We start from the raw sequence: 14,544 nt of genomic DNA, 5'->3' as shown, positions 1-14,544 counted from the left end.
TTTGGAAACAAACGACACAGAAAAACCCTATATTAGAGTTGTGTCGTACTGCGTGTTTTTCCGTGCCGTTCCAAGTAATCATGTCATCATGCATATTTTTGAACCCTAAATTATTTTATTAAATTATTATTATTTTTTGCCAAAATTATTCTCTCCTTTTCATCCCAAAATTAAATCCATATTTTTCTAGTATTTTTATGGTATCAAAACTATTTTAAAATAACTTTAAAACAAAACTGAAAAATAAATAAAAGAAAACTGTTTATAAAAACCCTTATAAAAAGGGGTTCCAACCAGCTTCCCTGACTTTTTGCAAGGACATCCCGCCGCCGGCTGTTTCTTCCTCCCCCTCTCTCCTTTTGACACTCTCTCTCTCTGTTGACCCTGAGCTGGACGCTCGTTCCTCTCCTCCTCACACCTGCGCCCGAGCGCCTCCTTCCCTCCGGCCACGCGCGCCGCTCAACCCCGACGGCCGCCGTTCCTCCCTCCTGGCCGCGCGCGCCTGTCCTAGCCTCTCCCTTCCCCTCCACTTGCGCGCGCCGCGACTGCACCTCGCCGCCGCCGGCCGTTCGCCCCGAGCGCCGACCTCCGCACGCGGCACGCTCCGCCTTTCCCTGCCACCTCCCGGCAGGCCACCTCGAGTCGCCACCATGCCTAGCTCCACACCCTATCGCCAGCCCCGCTTCAATCTGCTCACGCTCGCTCCGTTTTGCCGTTCGCCTGCAGGTTGTTCGATCATATGTCTGGCCGGCCTATGCCAATCCTTGGCCGCAGCATCTGGCCGGCAGCAGTCTCACGCCCCGCTCCGTTTGGTCCCTCCCGGTAGCAAGGCCCTCTCCTTTCCCGATTGAAGTCACTGGTCTCTGCTCGACGCGATGCATCCTGGACGCACCAGTTCCTCAGCGTCGCTGCCCCGCTCGTCAGTCAGCACTCAGCAGCAGCAAGAGCTGCTTCTTTTCCCAGCAGCAGTAGGGTGTTCCAATCGCACGCCACCTTCTCGTTTTGGAATCCATGTCCGTATGCAACGATCAACAACTGCTTTGTTTGCTCGTTTGTGCATGTAGTACCCTTCTTTCTAATAGTATTAAATATGGAACACCAATGTACGCATCGACCTATGAATGAGTGCTTGAATTCGATCATGTGCATTGTTGTTTGCTAATTTTGCTTCCCCGTTTTGTCAGCTAGAATGAATCCGTAATTATTACTTTTGGTGTCCGGACTGTATCCAACAATGAATATTTTCTTACCTTGTTCATCCGGTTACATAGTATGCTTGTTCCTGTGTTGGCGTGTTAACCATGCCTGTTGCCTGAGAACTCAAATTTGGTTATGGCTTTGGTAGAACAAAATTAATTTGCTGGTTTTGTCGTTGTGGATGTAGATTTGAAGTCTCATTCTCGTTAGAAACATAGATATGCAGTCTCCATGTGCATTTTTTTCTCTGGTGTAGCAAGTTGTTGGATTCCATCCTTCTAGTTCTTGTTGATCAACATGATTCTTACCTGCATTATCTACTGCTAGATTTCTGATGCTCTCACTCGTAACTTTTTATGCAGAATTTTGTTTCAGTGCGTCGGTGCCAATGTTGTTCCTCAAAAGCTTGTGAACCGTGCAGGAGTAACAATAAGTCTTGCATTGAATTTGTTCTTTGGCTCTTATCTCTCGACATCGGATAGTAAGTGCTATGATAACCTTTTATCGATGCCTTGTATATTAGGAATTCAGGAAGGCAATCTGGAAACTCAATTAACTTCTGTTATTGTGTTGCTGACCTGGTATTGGGTGGTCGGCGGTGTGGTGGAGCTCGGCGTTCTAGACTGGAAGTTGCTGTTCATGGAGGACATCCTCCCCGGATTCCTCTTGGCGGCGCAGCGGGCGGCGCAGCGGGGGGCATCGCTTTTGAAGGTCGGCACCATTTCCATTGAGTACCACTGGTATGCTCCATTCTTGCGTGCATTATTTGCTGCTACTTCAGCTTACCTTCCATTGGATGTTATGCTAGTTCTTATCTATAGTGAGTAATTAATTTTGTTTAGCATAAGAAAATCTGAGGAACATAATTGGTCCACTCCATTATGTAGTTCTGCAGCGAACTCGTATAGTATGATGCACACATATGTAGTTTTTAAATACAGAGAGGAGACAGACTATGACTAAGGATGGAACTTCGGCCGGTTGGGCTGACCCATGGATTAATCCTAGCAATTTAGAAACTGAATCAATCAGTTACTGGTGCATAAAAGCCAACCTGCTATTTTGCCTTATTTTGACTCTAATATTTCTTCTTTACATGCAAAATTGTCACATACATTTTGAACATAAGTAAATTAACACGAAGAATAAAAATGTTGTGGAATGAGGTGCAGCAAGACAACATGAGTATTATAGTATTTAGAGACACTTAAAAATACAAATCTATATGAGATATTTTTTACAACCATTACACCTTCAGAGCTGCTCAAATCTAGTTCAGCGAGTTCAATTGCTAAGGATTTCCTTGTAGACTATGTTCAGCGTGGTCGTTACTAAGGACTCGGTTCTTTTTCGCTTCTTTGAATTCTTGGTATCGTCCTTCCCATTGTCCTTGGTGGCGAGGATCTTGATGTTGCTTTTCGCAGTGGCTCTAGACAACGCGACGTACAACTGGCCATGAGAAAATACCGCCTCCGGTAGGTACACGCCCACAGTCGGGATGGTTTTCCCTTGCGCCTTGTTGATCGTCATGGCAAAGCTGAGCCTGATCGGGAACTGCTTTCTCTTGAATCTGAACGGGAACATGTCATTGTCAGATGGACATAGAGGTATACGAGGAAGAAACACCCTCTCTCCTGCGTGCTGCCCCATGACGATCTCTGCGTCGATGGCGTTACTCTGGAACCCACGGACCACAAGCCTCGTGCCGTTGCACAACCCGTTAGCTGGGTCTAGATTCCTCAGTAATATAACGGGGCAATTTATCTTCAGTTTAAGCGCGTGTGGTGGAAGCCCATTAGGAGTTAGGTCATTCAGGAACTCTTGAGGGTAGTAGCCGTGCGGATCGTCCTCCGCACTATCAAAGCTATAGTAGATCCTCTCCTCTCCCTTGAAACGCTCAATCATGTGCATGTTTATTCCATCGACGCTATCGTTCCTTGTGGAGAGGATAGCTCGAGAAGTCATGTAATGTGGATTGTCCATGTTGTGGTCTAGGGTAGGAAATACATGGTCGATCAACTTCTTTATATCAGCCACATTGTCGCCTGTAGATGACACACATATATCTTCGGGAAGCCTGATGTTTCCGTCCTCGTCAGTTTCCTCGGTGCCGTTACCTACCCTCAATAGGTAATCCGCGAACCACTCGTCGCTCTGTGCCCTCATGTTCTTGACGAGCCTTAGCTGGCGCATGCCTTTCCACAGGTTTGAGCTCCGCAGACTTGCGTCGATTATCTGACCCCGTGACCCTTTCCTCACTACGGGAAGCACCTGCCTGAAGTCCCCACCGAACACGACGGTCTTGCCCCCGAAAGGTCGGTTTGGGCATTCCATGATGTCGCGCATGCTTCTGTCCAACGCCTCAATGGCTTGCCGTTTTGTCATAGTTGCCTCGTCCCATAGTATGAGTGAAGCCATCCTCAGGAGCTTGGCTGTCCCACTTTGCTTAGTGAAGCTGCATGATTTTCCTTCTTCAAGGTTTAGTGGGATCTTGAACCTCGAGTGGGCTGTCCTGCCTCCTGGCATGATGGAAGCGGCGACTCCTGATGTTGCTGTGGCTAACGCGATCTTTCTCTCGCTCCGAACCCTAGCAAGCAGTGCCCTATAGAGGTAGGTCTTCGCTGTGCCTCCTGGGCCATCCACGAAGAATACGCCCCCATCTCCGCTATCAACTGCCGCTAGTATCTCATCGTAGGCAAGCCTCTGCTCGTGGTTTAGTGAGGTCGCTAGAGAAGCGTCTTCCTTGTCTACCTGGATATTGGTTTCCTTGATGACCTCCCTAGCCTCTCCATCTGTGTTGTCGTAGGTCTCGTCGATGTCTGGGAGAGGGAACGACTTTATGTCTTTGCCCATGGACTGCAGCATGCCTCTGATATCAAGTAACACCTTCTGCTCCACTTCTTTTGGGCATGTGTGTTTGCGCCGATAGTCGTCAGACATCGCCTCAAGGTGCCTATCCCAAAGACCACGCACATCTCCAGGCTCGCAGAACACTAAGATCGTTGCGAAGAGCCTCCTGAGTGAGGCTGGCATGGCGAACTGCTCTGACTTGGTAAGACACTCGTCGAGCGTGTTGTCGGCCTCGATGAGACCCCTCCTCTCGGCGGCCTCACGAAAGTTATCACATAGCACACCGTCCACTGTTTTGAGATCTTCAAAGGACCTTGAGCCTGGTACGTGGTTTAGCAAAGACACCCTCGTAAAGTATCGATCCCCCTCACAGGATGGGCCGACACGATCCGACCTATTTGTTGACCCTTGTCCCTTTTCTTCCAGTATTTTGCTGCTTGCCATGTGAAGCTTCTCGGAAAATCTTTGTAAAGAATATCCCGAGCCCATGCGTGCTTCTCGGTTAGCCACGAAATACTCGGTCAACATGGATGGGGTCTCTCGGGCGGCGACGTCCTTTAGGCTGTCTCCTGCTTTGAACGTGACCATTTGCATATTTTCGAGATGAAGCGGAAGTGGTAGGACTGACGGGTGGTTCTCACATAGCTTGAAGCCGAATATCCTCCACATGGCCTCCGGTGGAGTAACCCACCTTGCGTCAACGAATCTCTTGATTTCGTCTATGTTACCATCGGCGTCGGGCTTCTCGATATTGAACGAAGTCTGATCGTGGCCCTTGTATACGTACTTATATAGGTACTTGACGGCCTTTATGCTAGAGCACACCTCCACGTTGATGTGGCAGTCAAACATCCGCAAGAGGTAGGGGTTGTAAGGCACAACCCATATGTTGTCTAGCATCTGGCCTCGGACATTCGCACAACAACCGTCCTTCCGTCTCCGATAAATGGGGTACGAGTCCTTCCCCGTACGGTGGTTTCATTGAATGCCCGCGGGTACCTACACTTGCAGGACCCATCTTGCATGCACACGTTGTTTGGCTTGAGGACACCGCATGGGCCGTGCATCATATGCTTCACGACTATGGCGTATAGCTCCGGGTACTTATTCTTGTCCGGGAGCTCGGCGGATATGACGCGGTCGTACTGCTCTGGCACAATGAGCTTATATATTGAGTCCATGATCAACAAGAAATGGGCGTGCGGGAGGCCCCTCTTCTGGAACTCGACCACGTAGACGTAGGCCTTCACAACGCCTAGAATATGCTTCTTGGTCAACATCTCTTTCATCATCTCCAGCTTGGCCCTAAACACTCGGACCACAATGTCTGGTCGGTCCTGAGGGGTTTGTCCGGGAAGAAGTGCATCCTGTATCTCCTGCCAGTTAGGGTTGCAGGTCATTGTCAAGAAGATGTCAGGCTTGCCGTACGTCTGCACCAACGCCATGGCATCCATATGTCTACGCTTCATGTCTCGGAAGCCCCCCTGGAACTTCCATGGGAGAACAATCCTTGTGCTAACAGCGCTTGCGCGAGTCTCTCCGGCGGTGATGCTATCCACAATGCCTTTGTATAGATCCGCGCGTATCTCCGACTGGTGCTCCCTAAACCAACTCAGCTTGCATCCCTCAATCTTTATGTACATGTCGACTGCAAACCGTTGGAATGTACGCCCGCCATGTAGTATGGGGTTGAATATAGCCGGACGCGTCTGTAGTCGGTAACAGTAGTAGTCCCTAACGGAGACACATATATTTCCACCTCCATCTGTGTGAAAGACATAAAAAACAATGTTATGCAAAATACGAAAGGATAAACAAAAAATGCAGAAGTGTCTTGAACAGCCGAACCTTCATTGTCACGGTCTTCTCTTGACTTTTGTGCGACATGCCAAGGCGTATCACGTTTAGGGAGATTTGGATGCCAGCCGAGCTCCCCCTTGGGGAAAAAGAGGGGGTACGAGAGCGGGTCATAGCATCCTTGTGTAGCCTGTATACTATGCCTCTCATTGTTGTCACCGTATAGGATAATGCTGCGCTTGAATCTATTTGCGAGGTCGCTCCCCTCGACCCAGATCGCAGCCACCTCAGACGACAACGGTAAATTATATCTCCGTTGGTCTAGCTTCTTGTCGGTGTTCAGTTATATAAGGTATTTCTCGAGGTTGTCCTTGTAGGCGCCCAAACTCCTAAACTGCTCGGAGTAGGGGTTTCCTCTTAGTATGTCTACAACCTTCCGAACAACCTCTTGGTCCAGGTCCTTGGTGGCTTCCTTGCGATGGATCAGGCTGGGATCATCATCGTAGAAGTAGAGTTGTAGATGTTCCGGGCGAGAGTTTGGCCCGAACGAATGCATGTTGTGGTATAATTTGCCTTGCGCCCGGAATGTGTACACCCCGGACCTCATGTTGGTGCAGCTGTTGTCTAGGCTGACACCAAGAGTTGTGAATGAGAAGTGGCCGTTGAAGAATCGTATGCTCTCCCGAAAATGCCGAGAGTCCGAATCCGTGCTAGACCATAGCCTCACCAGCTCGGGATAGGTTACGCTCAAAGAAGCTTGATATTTCCGTTTCGACAACGTAAAACCGTCGGTCTCACGCTCAAACTTCTTGGCATGGCGTTGTTCGCGATCTGGTTCCGGCTGCGGCATGTGCGTCTTTGTTTGGGAGGTTGGAATATACAAAGTCAAAAGGATCGATAGATTCCGCGCCGAATGAGTTTGTTGATGTCGATGTATCGAGGTCCATGTCATCAGCTTCGAATCCTACATCGATGGGATGTCACACTGGCATGGAGTTCATATTGACTCGTAACGGAGAGGGGCGTTGGAAAGGGTAGCACAAGTACCTTCACGGCCATAGATGTAGCACTCCTTGTCCATGAGGTCATCAGGGATGTTATTCTCGTCCATGATACCGCTAAGGATGGCCTCCATGTCACCTACAACATTCTCGATTTGGTATGTAGGATCGTTGAATACGCTATGACATAAATAAATAAAATGAGTGAAGATTGTTTTGTTACCGTCAGTCCTAATAGTATAGTCCGGCATGCTCGTTGAAGTGGAGGGGGGAGGTGAAGAAGTTCCCTCCCTGGTGGTAGATCTGTGTCTGCTCGATGCCAGGTTTAACATTGGCAAAGTTGCTGCATTTGGGCAGTGCATCGCAATGGATTGAGCGCATGGGGTGTTCCTCCTAGCTGCAACGTTTTCCCTGCGCCGAGCTAGCCTTGCCGCCTTCTCCTCTTCAGTTTTTCTTTGTGTAGATGTTGGTTTTGGTGCTGCTCTTCTACGCGCATTAATTTCCTCCTTTTGCTTGGCCGTCAAATTATTTCATCGAGCTCTATCACGCTCACGTCTTGCTTGATTTGCGGGGTGTGATATTGCTCTTCTATGTGCATTAATCTCCTCTTTTTCCTCGGCCGTCAAACCATTTCGCCGAGCTCTATCACGTGCACGTCTTGCTTGATTTCGATCTTCTGAAATTTTTGCAGTTGATTGCTTTCGATTTCCAATGGGTGTTTCGTCGTTACGTTTCATTTCTGCAATCACAGCAAAGAAATAGGAGGTTAGATTGTTCAAACAGTAGTTCATAAAATAATGCATGAGTTATATATTGTACAATAATTCAGAAAATAAAACTTGAATGCTGAAACAGTAAACTCTCAAGTATCATACTCTCAGCGTATCATCCTTTCAAGGAACCCAGGACGTCTTAAGGTAGCCACGGTGAGATATGGCTGATATGTCTTTGTTTCTCAGTAGAACATTGGATGGTATTTAAGTGTTTGTACTCTATATTTAAGTTTTTTTTCCTGTGCAGTACCATGGCAGTACGATGAGAGGACGCAAACTGAATGTAAATCTGGTACCTTTAGTGGATCACAGGCTAAGGGAGTTGATTCGGTGCAGCACGTATGTATTTCTGGCGAAGCAATCGAGAGTGTTTTTGATGTATTCGGTGCAGGGAATCAAGTCCTTTTTATGATGCGGGTGGCTTTCCGTGTTTTGGCATAGTTCCTAATGGAATAGGAGCAGAATTTGGCAGAGTTCCTGTCGGAGTAGGAACAGAATTTGGCAGAATTCAAGTTATTTGTTATTCCCTTGTGTTTTGGGCTGGTTTTATCTGGGCCTGCGCTTGTGTATCTGGGCCTGTCTGCTCTTTGCATGAGCCAATCGATCGAGATCCAGGTGACCAGGCGATCGATCGAACGTACGACGTACGGGTTGTATTGGCATTTAATAGTAAAGATAACTATGTGCTGTACTTTTGTTGCTAGGCTAGTTGTCAATTGATAGTTAGACTTTCTTGCAACTAATTAGAACAAAAACTAGTGGAATGTGCCAAAAGTCTGTTAATGTGGTGATACGTGCAACGCTATGAACAGAACATGCTGGAATGTGCAAAAATTCCCTCGCGAGCAAGCAAAGCACAAAGAGACGACCGAGAAGAGCATGGAAGACGTGCGTACTGTCTGCGCGCGACACAAGCGTACAACATACAAAAGCCAGCAAAAGTTCACCTCGCCAGACAAGGCATTGTTCACTGCAGGCCAAGATCGGAGGCGCCGCAGAGGTTTCTGTTAGGCCATCTGCAGCGGCGCGACGTATTTCAAACGTCCAAAGACGTGTCGTGTTCTTTTGCGTCGGGTCAAATGGTTGAAATCGTCTGGGCGTCCGTTTGCGTCGGGGGTGGCTCCAGCGGCACGACGCATAATTTTTTTTCATTCATGAAGCCATAATTTACATTAATAAAAAAACATAAAAAAGCAAGAAAGGCGCGCTAAAGGTAGGTGATGCCTACTGGTCGTCGTCGCTGACGAGGTCAATCAACTCCGGCGTCGGCCATGGAAGCTCGTATGCCGGCGGTGGAGGAGGTACCGCTGCATGGGCAGGAGGCTGTGGCCAGGAATCCCACGCCGGAGCAGCAGGCGGAGCGCGGATGTTGGAACGCGTCGGCATGGCCGGAGGAGTCGCCGGCCTCCCCTGCGCGAGCGCTCACTCGCGGAGCTGGATTGCGAGCTCGTCCCACAAAGCGAGCTCGTTGAGCTCGTCATGCTCGCTGTTGGCCAGTGTCATGGCAATGCCTCCTCCTCGAAAATGTCCGGCGGCTGGGTCTCCGGATCCCACGCCGGCCCGCCGTCGTCGTGGTCGTACTGTGCCATGGTCACGTCCTCGTCCTCGTCCTCGTCCTCGTCCTCGTCCTCGTCCGCGTCCTCCTGGTCGTTCTCTTCTTCTTCTGCGGCGATCTCGGGCTCGAAGAAGTCTACGTCGGCGAGGTAGCCAGCGCGGTGGCGCGCGTCGAACTCCCACGTCCCGAATTAAATCCAGTTGTATGAGTTCAGCGCGTACGCCGGATCCTCCCGCAGATCCGGCGGCAAGATCGCTCGGCGGCGGCGCACCTCGTCCCGCCGCTCTCGGACCTCGCGCGGCACGGGGGGGGGGGGGGGGGGGGGGGGCCCGGCACGCGCCTCGAGTTGAGGTACCAGGCCCTCCCGGCAAATTCGCGTCCGGCCATGGTACCGGCCGGTTTTCCTCCCATAGCTGCCGCGCGAAGTCGACGCGGACGTACCGGCCGACCCGTGCCTTCTTGCCGGACCGCGAGCCGCTAGACTCGTGGTCGTTCTTGGTCTTGCGGAACGGCCAGCATTTCTTCCCCATGACGTCGGTGGGGTGGATACCGTGGGATGTGGCAATGGTTTGGTCGGGGAAATGGCCGCCAGCAGCGTCCCTTTAAGAGGCTTGGACGCCATCTCGCCTTCAATGGCCTGCCAATGCAACACCGCCTCGCTGCGCACGCTCGCGGAAGCCGAGGCGCGCCATTAACGCGGCCCTGCAAACGCTGCAGCGCGCCGCTCGCAAGTAATGCCGCGGAAGACGATGCAGTTGTGTCCCGGCCAGGCGGGCCTGTGCGAGGACCGAACGGACACTTTGCGCGTCCGCTCAGCGTCCGTAGAGACGGAAACCTAGCGCATATTTGGGCCAGGTTTGCGTCTCCGCAGACGGCCCGATCACTATGCGTCACGCCGCTGGAGGTTGTATCAGACGCATTTTCGGTCACGGCGGACGTCGCTCAGCGTCTGTTTGCATCGCGCCGCTGAAGATGCCCTTAGGCTGGTGCCAATGCATCACCCCACTATAGCCTCGCCACGTCAGCTTTTACCCTCACTCTCACCCCACTCTCACCCCACGGTGCCAGTGCACGGGCTATAGTGCCAGCTCTCACTTCCTATCTCCTCCCTAACGCCTCCCTACCGCCCCCACTAGCACCGCTATCGCCTCCCTCTCGCCCCGCTCTCGCCTCCAACGCGGGCTATAGGCGGACGGTACCGCCCCTACCATCGGGCGGTGGAACCACCGCCCGTCGCTACCGTCTCGTCTCACTATCGCCCCGCTCTTGCCTCCGGGCGGGCGGTACCGCCCGCTCTAACGCCCGCGTTGGCACCAGCCTTAAGCGCAGACCAAAGTGTCAGAGTAGACGCGGCACACTCCACTCCACACTGACACTACCGACGACGATGAGAACAAGAAACATAAACTAATGGATTTATTACTAATCACAGTATTTTCTTTATTCCTTTCTTTAACCATCGATCCACACATACACACACGTCAAAGATGGAGTGGTCGAATCCTACAACAGGCTTTGATCCATTGCCTGATCTATCACCGAGCTCGCCGGTCGCGCGGTGGCAAGATGCCCACCTGCCCAGCTAGCTAGCAGCTAGCTGAAGAAGCGAGCGCCGCCGGCTGGACGGCTTGCCGGCGTTGGTCCTGCAGCTCCGCCGGACGTGGCAGAGCACCCAGTACTCGTCCTCCGCGCCCTCGTCCGCGCGGCGGTAGCACAGCGGGTCCGTGATCTCGTACTCCGTCATCACCCACCCGGTGCTCCGCCGCCCCTCCGCCCCGCCGAGCACGTAGAAGCCGTACCTGGTCCTGGACCAGCGCGCCACCACGCCCAGCGCCGTCACCGACCGCCCGTGCTCCCGGTTCCCGCTGTGCATCCACGAGCCCCCGCCGCCCGCCGGGGTGCGCCGCACCACGGCGTTGCCCCGCCTCCGCGCCGCGAAGAAGTACCCGTGCCCGCGCTGGAGCAGCCCGTGCCGCGCCAGCAGCTCCCACGGCGTCGCCGCGCAGGGGTCCGCCTCCACCACGGCGCCGGGCACCCGGGGCGCGAACCCGCGCAGCTGCGGACGCAGGAAGTGCAGCACCAGCTCGTCCTCCGAAGGCTCGAAGTCGAACCCCACCTTCTCCTTCTCCTTCTCCTTCTCCGTCTCCTCCTCCCCGCCGGCGAACAGAACCAGATTCTTCTGCTCCTCCATTACTCTAGCTAGTCTACCCCTCGCTGGGATGAAGTCAATGCTGCTGAGGACAAGATGCGGCGAGGGACAGAGACAGCTAAGCTGAAAAGATAGCCATTCGGCACGCACTTCCAACCAACCACCCGCTACCATGGAGGCATGGACCTTTCCCCTTTCGGCCCAACACGACCTACTCGATCCAGCCCAATCTGGATCGCTGCTAACAGCTTCCAGCATGCCCAAATCTGGTGATTCTCAACAAAAAAAAGTGACCAAATCTGGCAGTTTTCTTTTTCCTAAATAGTGATGACCCTAAAACTCAACAGTTTAGTAACTCATAGGTTTATATCTCATGGGTCACATAAGGTGTACATAAAAATTAACAAGCGGAATAAAACCAATACAAGTCGTCTATGCATCTTGTAGTCGTCTAGAAAGCCGTCAGCCATCCTGGTTGAAGATATCTCATGCAACCGTCTCCAGACGGGTACACCTAGTATCCATATGCTCACGTTGCGCCTCCGCAAGCAACACTCTAGTTTCTAATTGATTTTCTGTGTATAAAAATATATAGATACGACCAAGATACACGCTCTAGCACTCTCTTCTCGTATCATTTCCCAGCTCTAGATGCCATTGTCCTCCTGATGGTACTCGAGGAAGTCCGCTCTTCAATGGCTTCTTCTCTAACTTCTATGTAGACCGCATCTTCCTGCGTCAGCCTAATTATACGGTACAAGGAAACCTAATTATATTGTACAAGGAAGAGTAAAGAGGGTACTCAACATGTCCAGGAATATGAGATGGTGTTTAATGCACTATCACTACTTAGAACAGCAGAATTCTAAAAAAGAATGCATTTTGTAGGATAAGAGTCAAATTTTATCTGAAGAACTAGTCCTCTATGGACTCATTTCCTGCCGCCTGCTCGCGGTTCCAGCAAGAAACATGGAGTGACAAGTTATAATTTTTACACTCTCGAGAGATTCATTTGACAAGAATACATGTGTATAAAGCAACTCATGAACTTATAGAGAGCAGTGCCTAGTACAGTCCGAGATTAAACATGCTACAATATTCGACGGACATGGATTTGGGAAAATCAACACTACCCCCTCGTGTTATATTTATATTAGAGTACAATGGCACAATTTATAGAGTCCAAATCCAATACTGGTTAATATACAAGGAAACTATTACTACCTCCATCCCAAAGCTAGCTTAAGGCTTATATTATTTTTAGAAAATCAAATTATGTCAAGTTTGACTAAGTTTTTACCTAAAATCATAACATGTAAAAATATAAAATCATTATCATTAGATAGATAATAAAATATATTTTCGGGTGGTATCTAAAAATATTATATTTGTTGATATATTCTTCTAAATGTTTGGTCAAACTTTATTTGGTTTGACTTTTCAAAAAAAAAAAAAAACCTTAAGGTTTGGGATGGAGGTAGTTTATGTCTATTATTCTTCCTCAATCTTAATCTTGTCTGAAGTGTCAAGGAGGTTAAGACTGTGCCGCAGACCTCAAATACATACAGACCAAGCTAAAATAGTTCTAGCTTCTGAATAAATGTTTAGTGCATTTGAAGAGATATGCGCGCAAACTTGTTCAGTCATCAGTTAATAACATGTGCACTTACAAGTACTACTGAAACTTAGGTGACAGCAGTCTATTTCAGTAGCATGCAACTGCAGCTGAACCCACAAGCACACACACATGATAATCAAAGACGGAGCAACACGTGAACCGAGACATAGCCTGGATGGTTGGCTGGTGTTGATACCTGTCCTACCCACGAGATCCCGAGTCTGAGTGCTAGCGCCTGCTCTCTCGTCGTACACACCCAAATATCTTCTATTGAATTGCTTGGAGGGCTTCTTACCCCCAAGTCGCATTTTTTTTATAGACGGAGCAACACCAGACCTATGCTCGAGATAAGTTTTCACTGAAATTTTAGATATTAGCATGCAAGGTACAGAAGAATACTAGCTACAGAAGTTCTGAACTTCTAGATATCTGCAATTATATTTTCAGAGACAAACATTGTCGTTCTTAACTTGCTAAATCACCACTTGAATGCACAGGTAGTAACTGAAACCTGCACTTCTACCAATAACGTGTTCAAGCTGTCAAACACAAGACTCCTAACCTGATTCGTATATGTACAGTGGAGTTGCTGCTGTATAAAGATACCAAACATCTGAATACAAAAACTAAGCCTAGTATGAAACAGCACCATATACAGGCAAGCAACGAATTTTCTTGCAAAAAGATAAGTACTAGCTCTGTGGTTGACCACCTGAGGAGAGATCCATGCATGTTGGGCACTTTCATTGCAGGGCATTAGGAGCGGACAGAGATTTGGTGCACATGGGCACCAGTGATCTCGTTTTTTTAAAAAAATAAAAATCATATTTTTGAGTTTCAAAAAAATCTGCAAAAAAATCCACACATAGTCAAAGATGTACCCCGCAAACGTGCAAAAAATCAAATTGAAATAATTAATATTTTGAGCTACACAAAAATGACAAAATTGTAGATCTGAGTAGTCATTTTCAAATCTCAAAAACATATCAGATTTTGTCATTTTTCTCTAGCTCAAAATAAAAAGAATTTCGGATTGGGATTTTCCATGATTGTGGGATGTATCAATGACATTCTTCAGAATTATTTTCATGATTTTTATAACTTGTAAAAATATTTTTAATTTTTTTTTAACATAGCGAGAGCACTGGAGCTCGGGAGCTAAAAGCACTTTTCGATTAGGAGCATATGTAAATGCAATGTCAAGATGTCCTTGGAAGTCTTGCCCATCTAAATATCCTTTAGTTCTGACTGGAACAGCCATCTCTGGCAAGTGTGTTGCTGTACCCCTATATGGCGGTGTGTAGCTGCAGACTTGGCGGGTGTTCAAGATATAAAATCATTGTATTGTTTGATATACAAGAGATAGGTTTGTTTCTGAGGCCTCTCATTTATAAATAGTTTTGTGTGTAGTGTGATTTTAGTATAAGAGATGTTACAAAGATCGAGAGATCATCTCATTGCAAGCTAGCCAGTCAAGTTGTTGAGAAACAAAAGGAGAGAACATGCCATGCTAAGAGAGGATACCTTCCTGAAAATATATAGCGTCAATATGAAAGTGGTGGGTGAGATACAATCCAAACTCATAAATGTGATATATATGCACA

At 49.0% G+C, this 14,544-nt stretch overlaps 1 protein-coding gene and 1 long non-coding RNA gene across 3 annotated transcripts; one reads left to right on the top strand and one right to left on the bottom strand.

Annotated features, from left to right (window-relative positions):
* Nucleotides 1–328: 328 nt before the first annotated feature.
* LOC127345710 (uncharacterized) lies at nucleotides 329–8,141 on the top strand. Of its 2 annotated transcripts, XR_007878861.2 has the most exons (4): nucleotides 329–641; nucleotides 727–1,013; nucleotides 1,560–1,937; nucleotides 7,866–8,141. It is a non-coding gene; the product is annotated as an uncharacterized lncRNA (long non-coding RNA). The 2 variants fall into 2 exon arrangements; XR_007878860.2 differs by having other exon boundaries at nucleotides 329–1,013.
* A 2,447-nt stretch (nucleotides 8,142–10,588) lies between these two features.
* LOC127345709 (NAC domain-containing protein 48-like) lies at nucleotides 10,589–11,431 on the bottom strand. Its single transcript, XM_051372219.2, has one exon. It carries the CDS (start codon nucleotides 11,362–11,364, stop codon nucleotides 10,756–10,758), a length of 609 nt encoding a protein of 202 aa, XP_051228179.1. The 5' UTR covers nucleotides 11,365–11,431; the 3' UTR covers nucleotides 10,589–10,755.
* Between the last annotated feature and the right edge of the window lie 3,113 nt (nucleotides 11,432–14,544).

Source organism: Lolium perenne, chromosome 3 (assembly GCF_019359855.2).
Source record: "Lolium perenne isolate Kyuss_39 chromosome 3, Kyuss_2.0, whole genome shotgun sequence".
Classification (NCBI taxonomy): domain Eukaryota; kingdom Viridiplantae; phylum Streptophyta; class Magnoliopsida; order Poales; family Poaceae; genus Lolium; species Lolium perenne.
This window is presented reverse-complemented; position numbering and strand designations above follow the sequence as displayed.

What these genes read in the sequence shown, in the direction of transcription:
- LOC127345709 (XM_051372219.2), bottom strand. Translation starts at nt 11,364, where the DNA reads ATGGAGGAGCAGAAGAATCTGGTTCTGTTCGCCGGCGGGGAGGAGGAG.